This window comes from Microchirus variegatus (assembly GCF_963457635.1).
Source record: "Microchirus variegatus genome assembly, chromosome: 22".
In the NCBI taxonomy this organism is placed as follows: domain Eukaryota; kingdom Metazoa; phylum Chordata; class Actinopteri; order Pleuronectiformes; family Soleidae; genus Microchirus; species Microchirus variegatus.
Genome location: NC_139823.1, coordinates 3,267,471 through 3,294,212, shown reverse-complemented (window position 1 = coordinate 3,294,212; position 26,742 = coordinate 3,267,471). Strand labels below are relative to the sequence as shown.

The 26,742-nt window shown below is 41.8% G+C and overlaps 1 protein-coding gene across 1 annotated transcript in view; it reads right to left on the bottom strand.

The window, feature by feature from the left end:
* Positions 1 to 1,637: 1,637 nt before the first annotated feature.
* Positions 1,638 to 26,742, bottom strand: part of myo3b (myosin IIIB) — a gene marked incomplete at its 3' end in the record, with an annotated part of 58,148 nt that continues 33,043 nt past the window's right edge. Inside the window, exons 23-36 of the mRNA XM_083908412.1 lie at positions 23,845 to 23,924; positions 22,754 to 22,774; positions 21,593 to 21,670; positions 19,528 to 19,733; positions 15,204 to 15,315; positions 14,861 to 15,023; positions 14,392 to 14,472; positions 12,830 to 12,926; positions 11,441 to 11,495; positions 11,196 to 11,279; positions 10,410 to 10,533; positions 2,555 to 2,655; positions 2,128 to 2,174; positions 1,638 to 1,770 (exon numbers count right to left, since the gene is read on the bottom strand). Coding sequence (XP_083764538.1) covers positions 1,638 to 1,770; positions 2,128 to 2,174; positions 2,555 to 2,655; positions 10,410 to 10,533; positions 11,196 to 11,279; positions 11,441 to 11,495; positions 12,830 to 12,926; positions 14,392 to 14,472; positions 14,861 to 15,023; positions 15,204 to 15,315; positions 19,528 to 19,733; positions 21,593 to 21,670; positions 22,754 to 22,774; positions 23,845 to 23,924 — 1,382 coding nt within the window. The remainder of the gene's footprint in view (positions 1,771 to 2,127; positions 2,175 to 2,554; positions 2,656 to 10,409; positions 10,534 to 11,195; positions 11,280 to 11,440; positions 11,496 to 12,829; positions 12,927 to 14,391; positions 14,473 to 14,860; positions 15,024 to 15,203; positions 15,316 to 19,527; positions 19,734 to 21,592; positions 21,671 to 22,753; positions 22,775 to 23,844; positions 23,925 to 26,742) is intronic.

Below are 26,742 nucleotides of genomic sequence, written 5' to 3'. Positions count from 1 at the left end.
TTTCCCCGCTGAGCGTTAGGAGGATGAGATCCTCAGTCATACCACCCTACTCTTCCTATTAAGATCAAAATCTTCTCTCAGGCCCTCGGGTGTCAACAAAGGGAGATGCAGTAAATGATATGCAAATTGAAAAGAAAAAAAAAAAACCCTCTACAAATCAACTCGTCGGCCCTGCATTTCCGACACTTCACATCTTAAAAGAAAATTCCTGTATTTAGAGTGAAATTCAAAGTGAGGTCTGGCTCTGGCTCTGTGAGGCGATGTGTGGTGATTCTGCCGCTCAGACGGCACAAAGCTCCCAGAACTACAGGCGGCTCACTGTGGGAGTTTGGGTTTCAGGAGGATCTGTCTCTGGATCCATTTAAGACATGGTGCTGGAAAATAGGTAAATGTTTCCAAGTCAGGATAATACCACTGCGCTTAGGAACACACAGTTAGATTTAGGGGAAGGTAAAGAAGTGCTTACATGAAGGGTTAATCAATGAATCTGTACATCAAACAGATAAGTTATCATATATCAAAGCTGTTAAAATGAACACACATCACTATAAATAAAATAAAATATAACTTCGACAACAAAAGTTACAGAGAAAATCTAATGTATTAGTCATTTTGACTGAAGATTCAGTCAATAAGATAAATAAAGGGCCACTTCACCCTAAAATGATACAGTTTTTATGTGTTGATCATCAGACACTGGATCTGAGATACAAGTCTCATTCCCACACCTGAGCACTGTAAAAAAAAAAAGAAAGTTGAGAAAACTCAAAATTTCAAGGCAACTCGATGCAATCAATGTTTGAGGTTACATCCCAACAACTAATTGCGAGTTTTTAGTCCCATCAACTAATATTATTTTGTTAGACAACTCAAAATTCTTGTTTTCAAACAGTTCAGGTAACGGCTAATCAGCTAATCTTTTGTTCAGATAATTTAAAAATTCAACTAAAAAATAAAAATTTGAGTTGACACAACTCTAACTTTCAAGTTTATTTAACAAAATAATATTAGTTGATGGGACTTTTTAAAAACTTGAGATCATTTGTTGGGCTGTAACCTCATAAATTGACTCATAAGTTGCTTTGAAATTTTGAGTTTTCTCAATGTTTTCTTTTTTTATAGTGAACACAGCAGCATCTTAATGATAAGTTTAGTCTTCATTTGACCAAGTGGAAAAAATGGTCAAAACAGCCCTTTAACAGACATTTAAAATTTCGGTACCATTGTTTCCTGTCTGCCTCCTGTCTGACTGTCAAAAATATAAATGTACATTTCAACATAATGAGAGGAACAGAAGCAGTTAGTCAAGTACAGGAATATCATGAAGATATCAGAGACCCTCTTCTTGTAAAAGCTATTATCTCTGACTATTATCAAGCATTGTGGCTGCAGAAACAAAGACACTGTCATGATTTACAATTCTAACTGATGTGTCACCAATGACTAAGTTATTCCTGTAAAAAAAAACCTTCTGACCACATTAATGTTTGAGGCCACTGCCTGTAGAGGTCACAGATATATTCCACTGCTGCTACTTGCTCCACATAGCACAGCACATCCAACAGAGAGGATGTTCTTTTGAGTGTCTGTCCACATGTCTGCTGCATCTGTCTTACCAGTTGACATGGTTGTAAGGCTCAGCTCTGACTGACAAGAGGCCCACTAGAGAGGGCGGGAGAGGGGGCAGGCATGTAGTCCTCCTCCGGGATCGACTCCACTGCTGACAATAATTTGTAGTACTCGTCTTCTCCATCCAACACTTTGATTTGTCTGTGATGTGAAAGAAGAAAAGAAAGTGGTTAGAGGATGCTGTGCTGCAAAACAGTGATACTGACATCTGGAAATAAAAACAATATTTGCTAATAAAAAAAAAAAACTGAGATGTAATTCATTGTACAAATACAAGTCAGACAGACCTTCAACAATTAAAATTTGCATGCTAACAAAGCCCTCATATGTAACCCCCCCCCCTCTCTAATGACACACAGCGACTGCTCAGAAAAAAAGCCTGTTATTTTCGGCGTCTCCATTTACATGATAAGAAAACAACTCCATTTCTGGATTCTCCTATTCCACAAAGGGCCTGCTCTGTTTAGAGCTGCTGTAAGTAGGAAAGCAGTTATTTACCCAAGTTTTCTCGGCTTCCTCTTGCTCCCCTGGTAATCCAGAGTTCTCTGAGGAAAGGGCCAAGAGCACACAGTCAAAAAGATGAGCAGAGAGTCATTAATTTTTAATTCAAAGTGATTTTGTGTTGAATGCGAGCAGATGCTGATAATATCAGAAGTCACAGCATAATTTTTTTTCTGATCAAAGGGCTCAAGTGAGTCTGATGAAGCATGCATCTTGCTCAGCTTTGATAAACCACATCAATTATTCACCGTGAAGGCAGACATCCTGACATGAAAGCAACAGATAAAGAGCATAAGCGCATGTTCAAGACAAGAGGCAGAGAAGCGTGGGGGTGGGGCTCCAGGGTCTGGCACAGGTAGGTTTAATTGTATTATCATCTGGAACCAAAGTCAGACAAAGGCCTTTATCTGCACTTTGAACTCACATTTAGCTGGTTGTAGTACAGGCTGTCTTCAGGGCTGTTGAGCAGCTTGGGCTGCTGGCCCCGCCGGCGAGGAGTTCTCTGCTGCAGCTTCGTCACTGGACCTGCAACAGAGGAAAAATGAGGGCAGTGATCCAACTGAAAAAAGGAAAGGAAAAAAAATCAACATCAAGAAGCAGCAAGAAGATATAAAAGGTGATGGCAGCAACAGTAAACAGATTCTACCCTTGACTTTTTTAAATCCACACAAACTGGCAAGAACATACATTTTACTTTGGTGGAATTATGTAATTTCACAGATGAGCTGACTCAATAACATTTTAACATTACACAAATCCACACATATACAATTATATCTGCCCTTACAGGTGCACATTACTAAGCCAAACATCTGCATTTGAGGATATATTTGGACACACGTCTGACTCTGCAAGAACTTTCCAGTTTATAGTGACCGAAAGTCATAAAACGAGAAAAACACAATTCCTGAATGAGCTCGCACACAAGTACTGCTCAGACCAGATCTGACTAAATGTACAGTATGTAGAGCCAGTTACAATAAAACACAACAGCTGTGAATAGTTGAGCTGAATTTCTGTCAAAGAAATGGATTCTAAGACGCACTACACACACACATACACACACACAAAATGACTAAAGTAGATTATTTATCAATAGACTCTTGATATAAACCATCCTGTTTTCAAGGAGCTCTGACACAAAACATACAACACTGCACATGAACATGATCACATGACTCACTGTGCATAAAGGCTCTCATTTACCATCCGTCCACACACTCACAAATGTATGCAGCATATGTAATTATGATGCAACAACTATTAATTTACTGCCTCAAATATACGGCTCAGACTTGAACAACTTCTGATACCTAATACTGCATGGACAATTTAGGGTGGCGGCAAAATACGGACATTTTCCAATAACGCGAGTAAATAACGTATAACGTACAACGTGGAAATGACTCAAATGCACTGTCACTTCCTGGTTTTCAATAAGACTATTGGCTGTCAGCCAAAGACGCATCTTTGGACAAAAGTCTGGTTTGTTTCACACAAAAATAAACAACAATTTGTCATGATTATAATGAAGAGCATCTTTTTTTTTTTTTAAATGCTGTGACGTACATTCACTGGCACATAAACAGACGTATGGTGTGAGAAATAATTTCCATATAACAGAATTATTTCCATATATAATGACATACAAACTGTTAAAAACATTATTATTGAACCACAGACAGTAAAAAGTGTTTGATATCTGATTAAAGATAGTTTGGTTCTAAAAATAAACAAGATAAAGGCTTGTTTATTCATCTATTAAGCTTACTAAAGTGTGATTTAAAGCTTAGATAGCTTACATATATATATATATTTAATGTCAGATAATGTTTCATCTTGTTGAGACAGGACATTTCTACATCAACTCTTACCACCCAGGCGTCTCTACCTTGACTAAAGCTGCATTTGCTTCTTCCATCTTAACACTACTTTGTACTCACTTTGAACAGACCTCATCACATCTCAATCCTATACATCAAAGAGCAGGCCTTCTCCTCAGCCCCAGCGTTTTCTTGATATTATCCAAAATCCTCTTTTTAAATTCCCAGAAAGTTCCTGTCAGTTGTGAGATATTAGCCAACTTCTCCCTGTGAATCTTATCTCCCCATGCCTCAGAGGTGTGAACCGTCCACTGTTTGAATTCTTACTCCCTCTTAATATTTGGACAGATCTCACGTACCTGCAAAAAATCTTGCAAAAGAAGCAACTCTGTGCCATGTTGTCTAGTAGCTCGGTTTGGCTGCATCCACGTTTGTAACGCAGAGGAACGCCGTGTCTGCATTATATATTGACAACAGATTAAATAAACCAGCGGAAAAATCAACATTTGTACTTTAATATTTTCTATGTAGGACATTGTTGGCCTAATGATGCAGAAATGGGTTTAATAAGCAAACATTTTATTCCTCTGAAATTGCATCAAAGTGCTCAATCACAAATTAAACATTCTGATGGCCTTGAACAAAGTTTCACAGCTGATTCACACTGTAAAAAACACATAAACCGAAAATGCATCTGCTTTGTATTACAAATATGAATTCCACAACTATAGAAAAGTGAAGCACTGACCCAGTATCATATGTTAATCATGAACATAAAATAATCTGCTTTCTTGCTGGTTTAAGGTACTTTTAACTGTCGCTAAAAGGGTCAACATCACAATGTAAATGAGCAGTAATATTCATTTTATCTCAAGATCAAGCTGCTGTTACCACAGGTAAATGTAGTCTTTGCTGATGTCTTGGCAGCTCCCTGTTTGTTGGTGTCTTTACATTACAATAACAAACACCACTCCATATCACACCCACGTCACATTACCTTAGACTCAAAGTCTAAAATCATATTGCTATGAAATACAAACAATAAAGCAGCAAAATTAAAAATGTAAGAATTTTGATGGAATTTTCTGGAGGTCAGGATGTAGGTCACGTCCCAAGAAACACATTTTTAGATATTGGTGGTGATAAACATCTAGATATGTATATTTTTTTAAAGTGAACCTTGCAAGATACAGGAGTATACTGACAGTGTGTTGTGGTAAAGTGATCAGCATTGGCAATGGTTTGCACTGTGTGTTTTCTCCAGTTGCAATTTAAATTGTAATCAGAGTAACAGTTAAAAGGAAAAATGCAATTTGATGTTTTCCTAAAATCATTCAGGTCTAAATTTGTTGGCTCAGATATGCTACTAAATCTGCCACTGCAGATCCGGAGCCCAGAACATGACACACAGGGGTTCAAACATCACCATTTATGCGTTCTGACCTGCAGCTATTAGAGCGCGGGGCAGATCACAGGATGGGTCAAGCCTCTGTTTGGGAAATCACTAGCATTTGATCCAGGCCAGCCCCAGAGGAATGCTGCTCCTCCAGATATATTACAGGCAGGGAGGCTGCCAAACTGGCTTCTGGCATGGGAGCATGGCTTGGACACGGAAAGGCAGAGCTGGGAAGGGGTCAGACAGTAGCTCACACAGGGGCTTTGCTAAATGATCGTGGGTAATGTCTGCTGTTTGGGGTGGGCAGGAATAATGGTCACCTGGGAATACAGAAGCCCTGTGGTTCATACAATATTGATTGCTCTCCCTCTCAAAAGAAAAGCGAGTACAGTATGCTCTTGTGGCTGAGAGACTTCCGTGTTGTAGAAGTTTGGTTCTTGGGAAATAAAAGAGCTGACTTTCTTTTTGAGAACACTTTAAAAAAAGATTGATTTTTAGTTGAATAAGTTGGCGATTAATTTACTTCCCTAATCACGTTCTGCAATCACCTGACTCCAGACCACAGAGAACCACTTGGGCTTTGTTTATTCAGATGGAGCGAGCAGAGGCACCAAAAGGCATGGAATATAAGGAAAAATCATCATCAGAGGCCTTTGATGTCTAAATGAGGCATGTGCAATCCAGACCCCTCTCTGTAACTCACAACCACCTCTTCTTAAACACACGCACACATAAACCCAGACACATGCATACAAATATATGAGTATGAGCGCGTGCATGTGCAGGCATGCACACGGACACAGACATTACTCGTCAGCTGCAAACGAAAACCTTACACAGATACGTGGAGCTGAAGAGAATTTCCAGTACTGTTCAGGGTTCCAGAGATGCATTACCGCTCTCATCTCCGGACATCATACTTATATGGCAACTCATGTGCTTTAAATTATGAGCCAAGCTGGTCAAGTCCTGCAGATAATTCTGGAAAGAAAAAGTAGTTCCTGCATCTGTTTTCACTAATGCAAGCAGAGGATGTTGTTACTTACAAGTAATTTTTCACACTGAAATCAATCATTTGCCCTGACAGCAGATTTGGAACTTTGACTCCTAAAGAGATGCTCGTGTGGAGGAAAAATCTCCCAACTCTGTGGAAGTCAATCATTTGTCAGAGACATAATACATGCAACTGTGACCTCGCAGGATGAGTACAAAGTACACATGGGAGGGAGATGTGAGATGTGATGAGGGAACCAGGCCAAAATGGATTAAATATTCCATTTGTACATTTATCTTTTCACTAAAGATAAATTGTGGCTTATTTTTTTGTAAATATAAAACTGTATTTCATCAGCAACGATGAACTAACAAGGTTTTGCATTTGGGAAACTTTCTCAAACCACATCATATAGCTCAATCCACACAATCCGCAAAATAACAGTGAAGTTGGGAGTGACATTTTCCACTTTTTTTCCACTTCACGTCTGAGGAGATTATTCTGTTGGAATTGTGATGATGAGTAGTTTGGAAGTACATCCTGTTAACTACTCCCACTGACATTAAGAGGATTACGTAGGTAGCCTCAGACAGAGGCAACTCCTTCCGTTTAGTTGAGTGTTTCCTATCCCTTCCAAATCTCCTCTGCCGCTTCATCGAGCCTGTAATTTGCCTAAAACTGAAGGCATCCGGTTGAGACGCGGGGATGTGTGAAGGCAGACAGATAAATCAGGAGGTTGAGAGACGGCGAGAGAGGGAGGGAGAGTATTTGTCTTGAGAACATGGAGAGGGTGGATCATTTGTCTGGCAGATGCATGTTGATACGGTGATGCTGCTGCTGCTGCGGTGGTGGTGGTGGTGGTGTTGTTGGTGGTGGTGGGGTTGTGAAGCAGCACCTGGTGGCTGCGAACCTTGTTGAACATGTGGGAAGATGTTTAAGAGCAGCAGGAGGGAACAGCAGAAGAAAGTGAGATGTACTAGGTGTGGGTTTGACCTCAGCGTGGGTAAAACAGCGTCCACATTTCCAATAATCTCCAGCTGTGGCTATAACGCACAGAGAGAGCTCAGGGCGACAAAGAAAATCAATTCTTATTGACTGAAACATGTTACGCACTATGTGGACATCACGATAACCGATAATTCGACGTAAACATCGACCATTTTCTTTCCTTTCTTCTTCACATCGCACGCCTTCAAATGTCCAGGTTCACCGTCGTTCCATGTGAACTGAGGTAATTGGTCTCTGTGTTGTGGCTCCACTTCATCACTGTCTCCTCTTGACATGTATGTTTACCACAACTATAATCTTCAAAAAAAAAAGAAGCCTGTTAACATAAGTAGCTCAGTTTTCATAAACCATAAAGTCAGCTCTGACTGATCCTCAGCGCCATCCTGTTTACCACGCTGAGGAGCGTAAGCAGCGCTCTGATCATATCTGCCGCTTGCTAGCAACGGCTTTCTTTCGACGCACGCCTCTGTGATTCATTTCCAAACATGTTGCATTAATATTCAGGCTTGGAAGGCAGGTGACGAGAGGTGACATCGCTTTGAGAGCGGAGCTTACACGAGTACGCCGTGTATGAGAGGAACTTTTCCACTGACAAAACAGCAGAAATCAAAGGTTGGTACTTCAGACATCTGAAAATGCCTGGAATACAAAGTGCTTTAATGCTCTCTTCGCACCATAAAATGCAGCACTGCAGGTATTGAGCTGTAGAGTGAAAATATTTGCCTCACCTTGTGTCAGAGGCACACATTAATGGGTATATCCGGGACCAAATACTAGCATTCCTGTGTGTATCTTCGCATTGTACTGGAAATTACAGAGGAATCTGCATCGCTGCCAACAATGAGGTAAACAAAAAAGAAGAAAAATTTGTTCCCATTAATAATATCTATTGGAGCTGAAACTGATAAAACCCCCACATGCATCGAGTTATTTGACATGAGAGCGAATGCCATTTAAACGCATTCCCACTGGTCCAAAACCCTTTTAAACGTTCAAACTGGTTTTGGACCAGTGGAAAAGTTTTTTTTTTTTAAAAAAAAGCTTCTCTCCAAATCATCTGCTCTGCTTTGTTTCACACATTAAGGGGAAAAAAAACAGCAACACCAGGCTTTGTTAAATCACTTAGAAAAGACCCAACGTCCATCAAACACACACACAGAGGTTCCAGGTCACGCCCCGGTGTTTAGGCATTAATGGGAGCAGGGTGTGGAGTGTGTGCGGCTGTGTGTGAGTCTGGAGGGGTGGGCTAATTCAATTTCCACGGATAATTTTCTGTTTTTCTCCGCTGGTGTCCTGAAACACTCCAGGTTAAGCTCCAGCCCCGAAAGAACCGTCACGATCACCAGAGGCGACAGCAGGATGAGACACAGGAAGGAGTCTGGTCTCCAAACATCTGGCGGGGCAAGGCTTCCATGACTCGCTCAACCTCGGAATAAAAGAAAGGCCCTCAGATCTGCAGGGATCAAAGTGTGCCCTGGGTGCCTGAGCCACCGTAGCCTCCCTCAGCATATTCAAATGGGGTTTCCTGAAAGAAGCCGGAGCCACAAGCAGCCCTTGGAACATAATCGAGGCAGGAAAAGGGCAGGATGAATACCTGAAAATCTGTGTGCTCGCCACAGAAAATATCTAAAGAGTTAGTTGAAGCCTTTAGTCGGAGGGAGAAGAGGATTTTTTCCCCCCCATCCTAGTACGTTTAACTGGACTGTCAGATATGTCAGGTATGAATTAACATGCCCAAAGCCAAGCATTTGACTTCTTCCAATAAAGCATGCCAAGAAGTCTGACCTAGAAAAGTTAAAGGCTGCATTAGGTTGCAAGTCCTTAACCTGAAGGCTTGGGACCCCGTGAAAATCTTTATGAAATACGTATATATGCAAAAATATGTTTATATTTGTTCCAAACTGCACACGAGACTGACACAAACAAAAAAATATATATTTTTCAATTTCTCAAGTTAAACAACCTGCTCAAATCCACCATAAGGATATAACACGTAAAATTGTGGTTGGCTTCTTTTAAATTGGTGCAATTTAAATTCAAAACAATTGAATTAAAATAGATACTGAGTCTTTTACGCGTAAAACAAAACACCCTCTATCGTCATCTCTGGATTTCAATAATGATGGACATAATAAAAACAAGAGCGTGTTCCTGTTATTTCAGTATTAAAACTGATGGACGCTCCAGTGACGCAGGACAAACCACACATTAGAGCAAAATGCCCTTGTACCAGCATTCACTTCTGCTCCATAATCACTCTGACATTAGAAATTCATCAAAGGCCGCGCCTCCCTTTAGCAGCAGTGATGCCTGGGAGCGGAGGTCACCTGTACGCAGCATTACCGAATTAGCTGCTATCTAACTCAGACCCGCTGTGGCATGCTGACACTAATCCCGGACCTGCTGGAGAGACCTGTCTGTGTTATATTATCATGTCTAATCCCTGTAATCTCACCGCCATGCCGCTAAATGCTTATTCCACCTCCGTCTCTTACCTCATACCCCCTCTAATAACATTAATGAAGGGCTGGGACCCCCCCATTACCCAGGCTGCCCTAGTGGTGGGCTGGGTGACGGCCGTAATCGCGGGCCCCCTGCACAGCCACCCACTCAGCCTTCCAGGCAGCGGGAATTAATGTAATTCGTCGCCTGGGGCAAAAGGCAAACCAAACATATGTTAAACAAATCAGGGTTTGTGTATTTTCTTGTCACCGTTACTGTGCAGGTCTATTAGAGTCACTGATGAGATCCGCAGTGAAGTCCTCGCCGTGCAGGAGAATGGAAGCTTTGAAGTGCTCATAAGCGCGCCCCCCCCCCCCCTACACTTGCAAAGAGACATTAATGATGAGCTGACCCGAGTTATTAAAATACCACAGAAATGATCATCCATAATGCTCCTCTGCTTCTGCTGTCAACAAAGAATGGCAGCTGAGGATTGGCTGGGATGAAAGGTTGAAAGGGGTCCCGTATTAAAAATGGCACTTTATCCATTAAAGTGGGATTTCTGCTGTCTCTCTGTGTAATTACCTGCACCCGCCAGCTCTGTGCTCGGGCTTACCTTGTTTACTCTGCACGTCTCGCAGTCTGGCTGTCTCCCTGCAAGGCTTCGTTACACTGTCTTCTGCTCTGCCTTTGTCTCTCTTCAAGTCCTTCGCTTGTCTGTCTCGGCTGTCGGGGCCAACCTTGAAAGAGGAGGCGTAAAACACACCCAAAAGAGCAGTGTCAATGAAAGCACGTTGGATAAATAGTCACGAGTTAAAACAAGCCCCGTGATGTGAGTGCGCATGTTTTTCTTTCAATTTAGTCATGTAGATGCTGTGTTCATTTATTTGCAATTTACAGTTTTGGCACTCACACCCATTAATGTGCTTTGCAATGATAATCAAATGCTAATGAAATTGCATTTCCCCTTTAGTAGCCCTACCTCCAAGCAAACAGCATCACACTGACTTAATTGTGAGGTCAAAAAAAAACAAGAGCATACAGGCTTCCTCTCATATTTAATTTTATCTTTGAATAAAAGAGCTATAGGAAAGTATTAATCTGCTTAACATTTCTAAGTACATCCTCCAAAGGATTTTGCTTTTTTTAATCTTACATATGCTCAGCAGAGTTACTGGCAAAAACTGTACATTTTCCTCATTTCATCCTTTCAACATCAAATGGTGAGCAGCAAAAATTGGATCAGACTTCAAAGACTGTGATGTGCTCCAAGTCACGGAGTGGCTCTTCTATTTCACATATTGAATCCGAGCAGGATATCAAAGTGCTACCAAAGAACCTCAGGTCTTTACTAAAAAAGGGGTCTAACATCTGTAGAAAGAGGAGCGCAAAGACAAATCACCTCAGGGAAGAGCGAGCATTTATTCTCAGCCGTGAATTTCCAGCCTTTTGATTCTCTCGCTCCCGTACCACCCTGTCTCCTCCGCTGAGATGGAGGTTGGAGCGAGAGAACTCTTTTGTCTCAAAGACTTAAAAAAAAAAAAAATCCCAGTGAATAATCTGGGTTAAAGCTGCTTTACAGAGGAGCAGCATTTTTTTTTTTTTACGTACATGGCTAAAACAGCTAATTGAGATGCAGGTACTTACATTTTCTCTGTGTATTTGAACTGTATGAGTCTCTTTGCCTTTTGGACTGTTTGACCTGTGAAAGGAAAATGCATTTCATGCACAATTACATCATAAAACAAGGCACATTATATAATGTATATATTAAATATATTCATGCAAAAGCTATTCAGATACTAAAGTCAAAGGTCATTTGGATTTATCTAATTGTTTGGCGGTAAATGCATCTGTAGCTTATGATCATTCAATTTGCAGAGAGCATCGCAGAGGTTTTATTCCGTGTGATCACTCCCTGTTGTATTATTTAAAAACAAACACTGAAAAACAAGCAAAAAAACAAGCATCAACAACATCTGCAAACACAAATCTGCCTGCCAGTCACAGTCATGCATGCTCCGAGTCTAGAAAAACAACAGTCTCCTCCAGTTTGGACTCGATGATGCAACCGGAGGCTCTGCTCTTTGGGTGCAAAAAACCACAGAGATTGATGCGTGGCAACAAGGACGGATATCAAAAGGGAAAAGAACAGCATGTAGGTGAGAACTTAGATCTTACAGGAGGAGGAAAATGGGCCAAATCATGTCAAAATAAATCTATATGGAGAGATTCCAACACTGATTAAACAGAATTGTTAAGTGGAGGTTTGAAGTGTTTCTCACCATGGAATATGATTGTAAACATGGAGAGAAAACTCCCTGATGATGAGGCTCTGCTTGGTTTGAGTATATAACTAGCAGAACATTTTTAGATGTGTAAATCTACTATTTTTGAGTGTGTGCGCTGAGTGAGACACACATGGCATTGTCACTGAAGATTTAAAACCAATGTCTTGCCAGTGGGTTACAATTTTTTTAGCCAATTTCAAACATACTGTACTTGAATGTGTTGCAATCGCTGCACATAACAAACCAATAATAGCCATAATCATTCAGGAATAACTCTCCTCTTGGATATATTTTTTATTATGTGAAAGTTTTTGATAAAAGCCGCCTTCGACACCAAGTGTGCAGCCGTTTAGTCGGTGGCTGCTCTCCTGCTAAGCGCATACTTTCTTAATGACTGGCCTGCCCATATGCTGAATAAACACAGCGTTTTCAGCTCATACATCTGGAGACCAGCGAAGCGCCCAACCCCATTTGTGGTCAGACAAGTGTGCAATTTTGTGGAAAGATATTTATTACATTTAGAAAACCCTCGGGGAGGAGCTTTTCTCTCCTGGTCGAATTTATTGTACATTAAAAGGTAAAAAAAGGAGGACTACATGACTGACAGGTATGTTATAATGTCATCATAACAGTGTTGTTTTCTAAGTTGTCTCGTCGAAATGAAAGAAATGAAAACAATCAAACTGCAGGAACATACTCTTCTGATGAGAGAAGACCTTGAGGGGTGAATGATGTCAAAGTTCACCTTGTTTGCTCCTCATTGGTGGTCTTTCCTCCAGCCTCAGGATGACATCTGTTCCTCTGAGATCCGTGATCGCGGCGCACTTGATGGCCCCTGTAAGCTGCACACGGTACATGTGTCAGACATGCTTTTAATGGTCAGACAAGCATTTTCGTCTGGAAAAAAACATGTAAACGACTGTGCATATATGTATAGTCCAGTTAATAAGTGTAAAATAATTATAACAAATTAAACAATTCATGACAATGTATTAAACAGCTTATATTAAAAAAAGACTGTGTTTACTGAAAGGAAGTGATATGTGTGTCTTGAAGCACTAGGAAAAGTTTGCGGTTATTGAAACATAGCAAGCTGAGACGGATGGTGAGCGGGAGCCCGCTGAGTCACTCCGTTAACGGGTTTTTGTGTTTTTCTTGTAAAATGATATGCACAGGAAAAGAAAGCTCAAGTACATTGTTGAGCCGTGGTTCTATTTTGCATGGTCTAAATCTGATCGATGGTGAGTGTGTCCCCCAGGCCCGGCTGAGATCTGAGAAGCCACCAGGCTCATGCATTTGAAAGGCATCTGTTTATTTTCAGAATGCAAATGAAGTCCACCTCAAAGGCTATAAGCTGCAGAGAACACACAATGTGAATATGCTGGAGTGCTCCGCCGGGGGGGCTGAGGCCCCACTTATGTCAGGTTCAACACCACCAGCCGCCCCCCCCCTCCAAAAAAAAAACCCCAGCGGCCACACACACACACACACAAACACACACATACAAAAACACCTCTCTAAAGAGAAAGACAGCGATGACGGCGAGGCTTTCCTCACACCAAAAGCATGTTTACCCATTCTACAGTGCTATTTACAAGGGTTTTAATGGAGGACATTTACACAAGGTGTGCAGGCAACTGAAATGCTCCATGTGCCAGATGAGGGCAGCCCTTAGGGGAGCCAGAGGAAACAATGCCAGATCTCCTCCTTCTGCCCTCCTCTCCCCTGCCCATTTTGGCACCCTCTCTTGTCCTCCAGTGAGAGGCTCCAAGGAGGAGGAGGAGGAGGAGGAGGAGGAGGAGGAGGAGGAGGAGGGGGCAACCGGGGAAGGTTAATGTGCCCACTTTGATCTTCGTCAAGGCACACTGAGTAAGAATTAATTTACATTTCAGATGAAAAGGTTGACAGTATAAAAAGGCATCTTGTTTCTGGTATGCGAGAGCTGTGTAATAGGCCAGGAATTTGAGAGAGGAAGTCGTGAGGAAACAGAAGGGATAAGCCCCTCTCTTGCCTTTACTGGGAAAGAGATGAAAGGGAAAGAGGATCTCAGTATGCACTGTTCTTCTGAAACATGGGGACCAAATGCTGCCCAAACTTTCAAAAGCATTTCTTTATGCATTATTAATTAATTATTACTGTTTCGTGGGGGCCACTCATTGAGATCAAAAAGGTGTTTCACAAAGATGCTAAGGTTTATGGGCCTTTATCTCGTGGTGAAAAAGAAGCGATGTGAACATTCTACCAGACGAGGGGAACTACATGAGTGTGTGTGAAGAACTTCAGAGGAAAATATAAACATTTTATTACCTGACTGTATACGGACAGCGGCCTCTTCGCGCTCCTTTTTTATTTGCTTGAGGTTCTGCCGGGCAACATAACCCCTCCAGGCTACAGAGAGAGAGAAAAAGACTGTGTGTGTGTGTGTAAGCAGAGAGATTGCTGACCTACCTCAGTGAAACAAAATAGACTGCACATACTACACTAGATCCCACTTCAAAACACTGCTAAAGCAGGTGGCAGAGGGATGGATCCCTTTGAACTCCCTGAGGTCTTATTGTCTGCTCTGAAGCATTTTGCTCTTAACCCTTGTAGGTCAAGCTGTGGTTATCAAACTCATCTCTTTCATAAAGACTTGGCCATGCATAATAGACTAGAGGTCATTAAGAAACTGGCGGTCACTTCAAATTTGCACCTGCATCAGATGATAAATGAAAGTGACGAGCATAAGAAATGCACTTCTTTTCCTGGTTTACCGTTTATGTAACATCAGCGTTACCTGACTGGATGATGATGGCTCCACGGCTCCTCTTCTGTCTGTCTTTTCGGTATCGTTGAGCACCCAGCCAACCTTTGGTGTAAGCTTGCAGCACAACCACCCGGGCGATCACCTCCCGCAGCAGCAGGTTTAGCTGCTCCACGTGGTAGTACCTCAAAAAAACCTGACAGGATGTTTATACCTGGTTACAGTATTCCAGTGTCATAGGTCTGTATGCTGCAGGTATGTGCAGGATCTGACAGTTTGTACTGTTTTCATACATAACTACATGTTTTTATTTATGTTTATCCTGGTAAATGATTTAAAACTAAGGACATCTTCACATCTTCTTCTTTCTCATTACCTTTGTTTTCCCGAGCATGCAGCCTTCTAACTTGGACCGCTCCAGTATGGCGACAGCGTTCTCTTTGCACGTCTCAGGCATCTGGTGAGCCCGAAATGCAAGGTAGTAATACCTATGAGGGAAGTAAATGACTTAATGACTTAATTAGTCATAGTCATAATAATACCTGCTGATAATGAGAATGGATTTTTCGGTAACACTTTATAATAAGTACACACTATTAGCATTAGTTAAGCATTAATAATTATTGAATTCATCATTTATAACACATGAATACTCATTAGTATGTCGTTTATAAACACAGTTCTAAATGTTTCACTCATGTGCTGAAGTGTTGTCATGTACTGATTGACTGCTTGACACACACAGAGAGGTGAGAGAGCAGTCCCTTGTAAGCCAATCAAAGAGCTTGTTTGTTAGAGGTGGATGCTGATTGGCTGCTTGAGTACAGCAGCTATTTGGACACTGTTCCTCAGCTGATGGGATTAGTAAAACATTTATAACTGTGTTTATAAACTACATACTAATGAGTATTCATGCATTATAAATGATGAATTCAATATTCATAAATGCTTCACTTATTTCATCATCAACCTCTACAAGGGTAAAGGTGAAGCTCTGGACCGGGGCAACTACAGGGGCCTCAAGCTCACGGACCATGTCATGAAGCTACTGGAACGCGTGTTGGATTCAGCTATCCGCAAGATGGTGAACATTGATGATCTTCAGTTTGCCTTCGTGCCTGGCAAAGGCACCACCGATGCCATCTTCATTGTACGCCAGCTGCAAGAGAAGTTCATTGCTGCAAATAAACCTCTGTACTTTACCTTTGTCGATCTGGAGAAGGCCTTCGACCGAGTTCCCAGAGGGGTGCTGTGGTGGGCACTGAAAAGCCTTGGTGTGGAGGAGTGGGCTGTGAAGATGATCCAGGCCATGTACACGAATGCCAGGAGCCGTGTGCGCGTAAACGGACAGTACAGCGAGGAGTTCGGTGTTGGAGTGGGGGTGCACCAGGGTTCAGTCCTCAGTCCCCTGTTGTTCATCCTCGTTTTGGAAGCCCTGTCCCGTGAATTCCGCACTGGGGTCCCCTGGGAGCTCCTGTACGCTGACGACCTGGTAATCATCGCAGACTCCCTAGAAGAGTGCATCGCTAGACTGAAGGCGTGGAAGTCGGGTATGGAATGCAAGGGCCTGCGGGTCAACATGAAGAAGACTAAGATCCTGATATCAGGCCAGGGCCTGAACAAGCTGAAGGACACTGGTTCTTTTCCATGTGCTGTGTGCCGCTCCGGGGTTGGAGTTAATTCCATCCAGTGCACTGAATGTGACTTCTGGGTGCATAAGAAATGCTGCGGCATCAGAGGTAGCCTGCAAGCTGTGCAGAACTACATCTGCCCGAGGTGCCGAGGTGAAGCAAGGCCACTGGACGGTCGCCCAACATCACAAGTCACAGTGGGCGAGGTGGTGCTGGATGTGGAAGCCAGCTTCTGTTACCTTGGGGACATGCTCTGTGCGGGTGGTGGATGTGATCTTGCTATCACTACCAGATGCAGCGTTGGCTGGGGAAGATTTAAGAAGCTCCTGCCCATCCTTACTTCCAGGCACCTACCCTTCAAAAGCCGTGGCAAGGTGTTTGACTCCTGCGTACGAGCAGCCATGCTCCATGGGAGTGAATCTTGGGCCCCTACTGCCGCGGATCTGCAGCGCTTGCGTCGCAACGACCGAGCTATGATTAGATGGATCTGCGGTGCCAAACCTCAGGATGAAACACCGTCAGAAACTCTACACGCTCAACTTGGTCTTGGGGATATTGCCTCTGTGCTGCGGTCTCGCCGACTCCGGTGGTATGGACATGTTGAACGTGCCAGTGGCTGCATCAACACCATCACCAAAATGCAGTTGCCAGGCAGCAGAGGTCGTGGTAGACCTAGGAAATCGTGGATGGAGTGTGTCAGGAAGGACATGAAGGTGTGCGGCCTGACCAGCGTGAACCCCCTGGACAGAGCTGCATGGAAGAGGAGTGTGACGACTAGCCGGCTGCTGCCCACCCCTGTGTCAGGGACCCTGGCAGCAGTTTAATCAAAATACTGGATACTACTACTAATGCTAATAGTGTGTACTTATTATAAAGTGTTACAGATTTGTCCCTTTATTCCAAAATGTGAAATAAAAACACAAGGGCAGCATCAAAATAAAAGTCAACATTTCAGCAAGTTTTGGGGAAATGAGGACAAAGACATCAGCAATAATGAAGGATTCAGACTTAAATGTATTAGTTTGACATGTACTGACAATATGATAAAATAACCCTAACCCGTTTGATATGTTAGGAAAGTTTTCTTCAAGAGTCACAGGAGGTGTTAAATTAAGATTTGTGTCAATATTTTCCAACAACACACTTTTCAGGACCAAAACAACACTTTTTGAGTTTCAGAGGGACATCGACTCGAAGCGTGCGACGGCTTCCGGTGCATTGAGCTGTCGCTCCAAAACTCCAGCCAATCAGAAGGCAGCTTCCTAAGGCCCGCCCACAAAAAAAAAAAACACAACGCAAAGAACAAACCAGGGAGCATTTTTGAATGATTAAATCAGAATTTTTTTTTAAATTTAATTCTTAAAAAGTGTTGTTTGCTTCGTGAACAGTGTAATTCCATACGTTAGAAACTATTCTGATGTACATGAACCTAATGCTGAACGCTGGTTATTTCAGTTTGGCATAAACACAGGAATAATCTACCTGCACCAGTTGTCCACTCTCTAATTTGCAAAATCAAGGACTCAAAATGACAAGCTGCTAGTTGGCGTCTTATGGCTCTATCCTAATTTACAGTGCAGACATGAGAGCAGTCGTGATCTATTTGTTAAAAACAAAATCAGCCCAATTACCAGGGTGTCTATTGCTTTTGCTTCACTCTGTTTAACCCTACAATCTCATTGCACACAGCTATGTGAAGTGTTAAGAGGCACCACAGAAAAAAAAAAAGAGCCCGACTGAGACATGAGTCTTTTAACAGAGGGCCATTGTTGGAGCTCCTCTGAATGGATCATCGTCTCTTATTTCACTGACCACAGATGATGGCCGGCAGCCCAAGCCTATCATTTTGCATCTGCTCCACCGCGTGGTTTATCGCAGACAGTGTCTGGATCCGTCCCCTGATCCGCTTGTCATAGTTTACAAAATACGAGCGCTAGGACAAAGTGGCTTCAACTGTTTGCTCAGGAACATCCGGGCTCCAAAACTACTCGTTAATCTCCTCAGTTCTGGCGTTGGTCAAAATCGAAGAACAACAAGAAGAAAAACTTCTTTGAACTCCACTACCCGGCTCAGTCTACAGCCTTTCATTCTAATTCCGGTTGATACCTGTTATTTCTTTGATGGTAAATACAAAGCACTGCTTGGCAACATCAGACAAGCCTTTGATATGAGAGCACAAATTGAAATCAGTTTTTTACTAAAGGTGCAGTTTAGCCATTTTTCGTCAGTCTCTAGGACTTCAGTGAGGTTCAGATATGATGGATATGGATCCAATAAGTTTAAAATGTGGTCTGCAGTGATAATACACCTTCACACACACTTCATCATGCACAAGAGGAACACGTGAGGAGAGTTTCTAAAGCTTGCCAAAAAATGAGTGACAATGGCAATCTCAAAGGCCACAACCAAGTTAATTCAATTCTTATCAACTTCAACTCAGCACATTAGAGGCAGCGCAAATATCTTTTTGAAGAACAATTTATCAGAAAACAGCCTTGCATGAATTGTGCCTGTGGTTTTAATTTCAGGAGACAAAAAATGTCCAGGTATATTACTTTTTTTTTTAAATTTGGTCAGAAGAGTGTAGCACAGTTACTGGATCCTGCCCTACATTTTTTTAAAAAACAAAAACAGCAGCCTTACATAATGTCCTGCTAATGAGGAAAGCTTGTTTTAATTGTGCTCTAATATATTCCAATGGGACAAGGAGACTACATCTGAGCTTTTCCAGGTCACTGAGTTAAAGAACAAACTCTTTATGAATAGCAAAAGGAAATCCATTAAAATGCATCACCCCCTATAATCACAGTTCCTCCCTGTTTGAATTTTACACATATTTTGCAGACTGGAGAATCCACCCAGATTAAAAGCTGCAGGATTTAGTCTTGTGCTATCGCTAATGACTGCCAATTAGTCAGCCTCTTGCTCCGCTCAACTTGCACCCCTGTCTAATTAAAGAACCTGTGTTTTTGTGTGATGCAGATCATGGCTCGCATGTTCTGCACAACCTCTCCGGGTTAGGTTGGTGCTCGGCATGTACGGTGCTGCCCGTCTTCTCGCTGCGCTTACCTGCTGACAAACTCTTCAAACAGGATGCGATGGGAGTAGCCTTGTCGACGGATGTTCACCGTCTCCAGGATCCCGGTGTAGCGCAGCTGCACCAGCACTCTCTCCTTGCAGAAGCGCAGTGCCTGCCTGTCATCGTTGGGTTTGATGCAGCGCACAAAGTGGGGCTGACCTACCACCATCTTAGACAGCAGGTCCATCAGGGAGTACTGCAGAGACACAGGGAGACGATACAGTAACCTGTGAGCATTTAAATGAGCACATGTTATCAAAGTCTGGTGGTTTAGTTTGGTTTGAAGGATTTGCACATCAAAGAGCATGCAACCTTTTCCAGACACACACTTGTTTCATCACAGAGTTTAAGGTGAATGCTAACTGACCGCATTAATCAGTCCCAAAAGGATTTGGGCAAAGTTTTTCATTCCCATATAACAAGTGTAAACAACTGATTTTACCTGCAATTTGGGAGGAGACAGAACAAACTGAAAAACATTTAACACTTTCAAACGTCAACACATTATTGCCATCATTCTTATATCAAATAAACAGCATTTAAAGGTCCAGTGTGCAACATTTTGGAGGGTTTATTGGTAGACATTGAATGCAATACTCATAAATATGTTTAATAAGTGTATAATCACTTTAAAATTAAACATATGGTGTGTTTCCACCGGCTCTACTTGCCTCGCCTCGGCACAGCACGGTTACTGTACTGTGAACTGTAGAGTTTTTAATGAACTGATTCTAGTGATTTGAAGTCACTACACTCTGAGTAATAAGGGTTCCAAAAGTGTTCTTCTACAAGGGCTGAGGTTCTACCTGGAACCATTTGCCTCTAGAAAAACCCTTTCCCAAGGTGTTCTTGGTAACACTAATGGTTCCAGTAAGCACCATTTTGATCCAGAGAACTCTTTAAAACCCCTTTCCCGAATAAAGGGTTGTAAAAGGGTTCTTGGTAATACAGGGTTCCACCTGGAGCCAAAAAGGGTTCTCCTATGAGGACAAGAAGAAGAACCTTATGGTTCTACTTATCACTTTTATATCTAAGAATGTAGTCACTCATTTTTGCGTGTGTGTAAAACAAAGTCATGGCAGTTTTCGTGCAGCCGTGCAGCGATGACTCCACCCACTTTGAGTAGGTACTTTTGCATCTCCACTACAGATGCAATCTAAGCCGTGCCGAGATGAGCCAGGACCATAGTGGAAAAGGGCCAATAGTTTAGAGAGACAGGAGGGAATGGATTAGGCTACCATAGTCCCTGACCCTCAGGCATGAGGATGGGACTAGGTAAAGATAAAGGTATATGAATTTTAGGCAAAGGCCTTGCCTTCCACTATCATGTTTCTACAGAAGCCTGAAAGGACAAAACAGCCAGAGTATGTATTTGCATTTTGAAATAAAGTTTACAACAAAAACAAAACTACAGGCACCTGTCACCATATCAGCTGATGGGCAACTTTCTGGTATACAAAGGACACTGTAGTTCTCTTACTTGCTTTGTAAAAGAAGTGGTGAGCAAAGGAGTTTGCCGTTTGTTGCAATTTGCAGTCTTACTGTTAGATGTCACTCGTGTCGCTTTTCCACTGTACGGTTTTAGCACGGCACGGCTCGACTCTACAGGGTTTGGGTTGTTTTCCATGACTATAGTACCACATCTACCTCCATGAAACTGCTGTGACGTCGTTTCATACGTGACACACACAAACTAGTGAGTATACTATAGTGTAATTTTTACAAACTTACACGTTTTTGTCAGTCATCTTCTCAAAAGGCTTTACAATCTCACACATTCATACACATCATTCACTCACCGACGGCGCAAGAAAACTTTCAGAAGAAGCAAGGGATCAGAACAGATCCACTGCTCTGATTAAATGCTGTGTGTGATATCTGTATTTGTCTCCTTGTATTAGGTTTATTCTAGTGACAATGGCGCGCTATAGCCAGTTTGCCTTAAAATATCACTTTTTACTTCAACATCAACATTATCTGAAGTATATAATCCATATAGCATTAAAAATAAAGGTAGTTTGTTGTGAGAGAGGGCTTGAAAGAATCCACACTTACACGGAAATAGGAGGCCACAGTCTGTCTCCTCATGTTGGTGGTTTCTTCTGGGTGTCGCATCATCTCCATGGTGTCCACCTGAACACAAACATTTACATTGGACGTGCTGCAGTGACAAAACAGGCCAGACTCAGGCCAGGAGCATCACTGCAAATTCCCAGCAGCTTCAAATGAGATGTCGTTTATATGCAACCTGACGTCCTCGGTGCACCTCTGTAGAGATGAAGGTATTATTACAGCAGGACTGCTGCTTCGAAATGGGCAAGTTGGGAATACACAGCTGTACTAACTGTGTCGTCGGTATAACACACTCCCATAAACACTTAAAGCTAACAATCTAGAGAATAATTCTGCACTGCTGTGGGGCATGGGAAAATTGCAGAGCATTCTGAGAAATGAGACTAGCCGTCACCAAGTAGACAGTCGTCCCGACTACGACGGATTAACGAGGACACAATAGAAGCGTTCTAATGGCCTTTGCAGTTCATGGCTTCATCAAAATTAATGATGCAGTAGATATTTTACGGTTTGTCTACGTAGCAAAGCGCATATGTTAATACTTAATTTCATCCCTGCACAGAGAAGAAGGTACGTCAAACGTTTGCCGGGTTTAAATGAACAGAGGCATCGGATTCTTTCAAAGTTCACTAATATGAGAGCGGATCCTACACAAGCACAAAGTCACTTTAACTGATCTAACAACTTTGACACTTTGACTTTGATCTGATCGTTCTGGTAACTTTTTGTTCAGTGTCACAATCTGTCCGCGGCTCTGATTGGAAACATGACGGCATACATATTACATCAATCACACAGAGATGCTCTTCAGAAGTCCTGTCTTGTTAAGGAAAAGCTGCTAAATGAAAAGTTCAACAAAGCAGTTTTGTTATTTTCAGTGTTCATTTCGTATTAAAAATGTTACATCATAGAGAATTTGTTGATATTATTTAAGCAGAATTGTGGCTGTATGGAATAAAAAAAACATAGTTTAATAGAGATTATTTACATTGTTCCAAAACCAGACTGTGATTGATGCAGACTGAGGAAAACATGATTCAAAGTGAGTGAAAGTCTCAGTTTGGATGACAATGATCTGAGACTTTTTGCATTTTGAAAGCAGGCTGTCATTCAGAAAAAACTTTTTTTTATCAGAAGTCTTACCTTCAATAGGTATTTGGGAGACTTTGAGAACAGCACATGCAGATGAATAACATGGAAAAGAAAGGAAGAGAGAAATGGAAAGACAAGAAGTAAAGAAGCTGAAATTCACCTTAAAGGAGGTTTAAAACAGGTGTAAAACAAGAGTGACCATGGAAAGAGACATTTTCACTTTCATAAGATATCAGACATCAGGATTTGAACAAATACTTATCTTATGCATTTTACGGTTAAACGAAGTTGGTTTAGAAGAAAAAGGAAAAAATAGTGTGTGTGTGTTCTTGTACTTGCGCCATACTGAGGACCAGTTTGGGTTTTTAACGAAGTGAGGACATTTTGGCCGGTCCTCACTTTGTTTTCATTGAAATCACTTCCTTATGTTGTAAACATGCTATACTCAAAATTGAGGTCCTCAATTTCGTACAAAAACCCGTTTTCCAGCCCTGGTGTTTCACACACATTTTGCTCTGGGGCTCCACCTGCAGATATTTTATGGTACTAAACCCTGTAGTTCTTTATAGATGTCATTCATGAAGTAGATATTTGTAATTGTGTTGATTTATAAAGTTGTTAGCACTTTTACCCGGTCCTCAGTATAAAGCAAGTACAAGGATGTGTGTGTGTGTTATGTAAAGTGTAGTGTGTGAGAGCATATCGGAAGAACATGATTTTATAGACATGTTTGTCTTTTCAATGTGCAAGTTACAACTTGAATAATAATTTAAAATGTGAGGTGAATAAAATGATCATTGCCTCTTCTTGAAACATGCACATCAAATCACTCAACCTGCTTTTGTGATTTTTGGTGAATCTTAAAAATAAACTATCATTTTTTTTTTTTTTACAAAATATTACTGCCCATTAAGAGCAAAATAATTTCCTACAAGAAACTACTTTCATGTCGCAAACACCAAATGCCAGATGGTGATGCTGCATCACCACACGCAATGCAACAAGCATAACAGGGAAGTTAATTAATATGGCAATGCTTCACTGCACAGTTTTTTTTTTACTGGATTTCTTATGGGGAAACAAATAAAAAAGGAATATGATCCCAGATGTGATGATTTGTACTGGAGTAGTACAAGCCTCACCTTGGTCCGCCCTGAACTGAGCTGCGGTGGCAGAGATCTGGAGGCTGCGGTGACCCTCGCCCTGGATGTTGCCAGATTTCCTGTTCAACACGAAACCACAAGTGAAAGATAATTCACAAGGAGTTACATCAAGACTTTATTTGCAGAAATGTTTTCGAGCGGGCTGCTCGAAACCAAAGAAAATATTATGAAGAGAATCATAAACACTCTGGTGGGATATTTTAAACAATACGGTGAGCAGCTACACTACTGTACTAACAGTAATGTTCATCTGCAGCAGAGTATAAAGTCTAAATCTGAGCCGAATCCCTGACTCAGGAGCGCAGCTGCGCGCACAGCAGTCCAACAGCCCCACACACAGCGGAAAGGATATGAACTTAGCATATGCACGACAGTCTGAACATTTCAAAGTTTCTGCACAAGATGTCCAAATGTTTTCTCTGGCTATATCTTCAGAGGCTAAACTGTGATTAATAGCAGTGAAAGAAGCCTTTGAAGCAGGATTGGTGACATCAAAGTCCTAATCCATGGGTGGCAGGATTTTTATAATGAGTGGGAAGTATCTTAACACATTTCAAAGGGTTTACTCCATGAATAAACAATAGCTGCACAGATGTGCCACACACACCTTTAGAAAAATACGTCTGCAGACACAGGAGGCAGCATTACCCAAGCAGCAATGTACGGCAACGGCAAGGAGGAAAAAAAAAACCTTTGTAAGTTTTGAAGATAAAGCTAAAGTGACAGGCCAACAATTGTTCTACATTTTCTGACACACACAGCCCAAAACTTGGAAAATGCAAATAGGCAGTCGGCTTTTTTTTTTACTCCCTGTACGACTTCAACACTCGAGTCAGTTGTTAGAGGTACCGTTTGACAAGGAGCCAAAAAAACTTGAAACACTGGATCAGCGGCTGCCACGAGGAGTCTGCAAGTGTGCACTACAGGCATCAACCGAGCACTGCACAGATCAAGATCAATGTATGATGGATGGATGAACAGGCAGAGCCCTTCTTTATTTAGACAAACACTATTAATACTATTATTAATGTATGTGTACTGTATGTCATCACCTATTGTCAAATCTGTGTACACTGTATTTGTGTGTGTGTGTGTGTTCTGTACATATGACATCTATTCAGTGTCACAAACTGTGATTTATTTATATTGGATATGCTGTAAATTGATTCAATTAGATGTAGCGCACAAGCGACACTTGTTTTTGTTTGTTTATATACACATTCATGACACATGTCAACATTACACTGTGCACGTACCACACTGGAACCTTCACCTTCACTTAAACCCTACACACACTCTTAGAAATAAGGGTTCTTCTACAAGGGCTGAGGTTGTACCTGGAACCATTTGTTTTTCAAGGGTTCTTGGCAACAAAAATGGAACCATTTTGATCCAGAGAACCCTCTAAAACCCCTTTTCCTGGATAAAGGGTTTTAAAAGGTTCCACCTGGAACCAAAAAGGGTTATTCTATGAGGACAAGCCAAAGAACCTTATATGGTTCTACTTAGCACTTTTATTTCTAAGAGTGTACAACCTTAAACTGCACAGGAACCCTGAAAATGTCTCACGACCCTATCCTTAACCATAACCACAACTCAGATGTTAGCCCTAAACTCAACCAGTCCCTCAGAAATGAGGTTCTGCCTGATTAGGACCAGGTTTTGGTCTCCATGACAACTACACTCTTAGAAATAGAAGTGCCAAGTAGAACCATATAAGGTTATTCGGCTTGTCCTCATAGGAGAACCCTTTTCGGCTTCAGGTAGAACCTTTTGGTAAAGGTTCCACCTGGAAACCTTTTGGAGGGTTCCCCTAAGACCCCTTTTAAAACCCTTTATTGAGGAAATGGGTTCTCTCTCGAACCATTAGCGTCACCAAGAACCTTTGAAAAAGGCTTTCTTCGGGAAAGAGTTTTAAAGAAGCAAATGGTTCCAGGTAGAACTTCAGCCCTTGTAGAAGGAGCCTTTTGGAACCCTTATTTCTAAGGGTGTAGTGGTCTTGACAAGGTCAGTGTTTATATCAGACAAGGTCCTAAAGAGGTAATAAATAAGACAAGTAGACACACGACTGTGGTCAAAACAACCACAAACATGCGAGTCTTTTAAACTCATAGTAATCCTGCTTTTAGCAGTTACATGCTCATTTACTCATTTCACTTCACATTTAGCAATAAATGGTAAATGCTAATTAATTTGCTAAATATTCTCTTCCATACGAGTCAGCAATGTGATTGACAAAGTGACCACAGGTTCAAAATGAGATATAACCATATATATAGTCCATTAAATATAGGCCATAGTAGAAAGTGTTAAATACATTAACACGGAACCATGATCAGCTTATTATCTATATAAACATGTGTGAGTGGGCATTATTTTTAGGATCGTGAGACAGATTTTTATAACCTCAATCAGCCCTTCGGCACAATTTGTACAAAAAAAAAGTACATAGGAAAAGTATGATCTTCAAGAACAGGAGCTGTTAAACTGTGTCGGGTATTTTAGCAGCACACAGGCAGGGAGGGCCCAGTTCCAATTAGCCCAGAGTAAAGCTGGATGGATTAATTGGAGTGGGTCTTGTGCAAATGAAGTGCGCGCTCTCCTTTCCCCATTAGTGCTGCTGGGCCAGATCATCTGAGCACATTTGTCATGATGAATTAGCAGCTGCGAGTGGAACGGGCCCGTGGAGTGTCACTGTGCTTTCACGCCTCTCACTTCCATGACACCATCAAGGGAAGATGAAGGGGCTGCGCCACGATGAGAGAAACTATGACAGTTGTACCTAAGCCTTGCAAATGGACACTCGCTGCTTTCTTCGTGTATCCCTTGGCGTGTCGTTTTAATTCTGTCTTCTGGCAGGTTTCATATCCCCTCCTG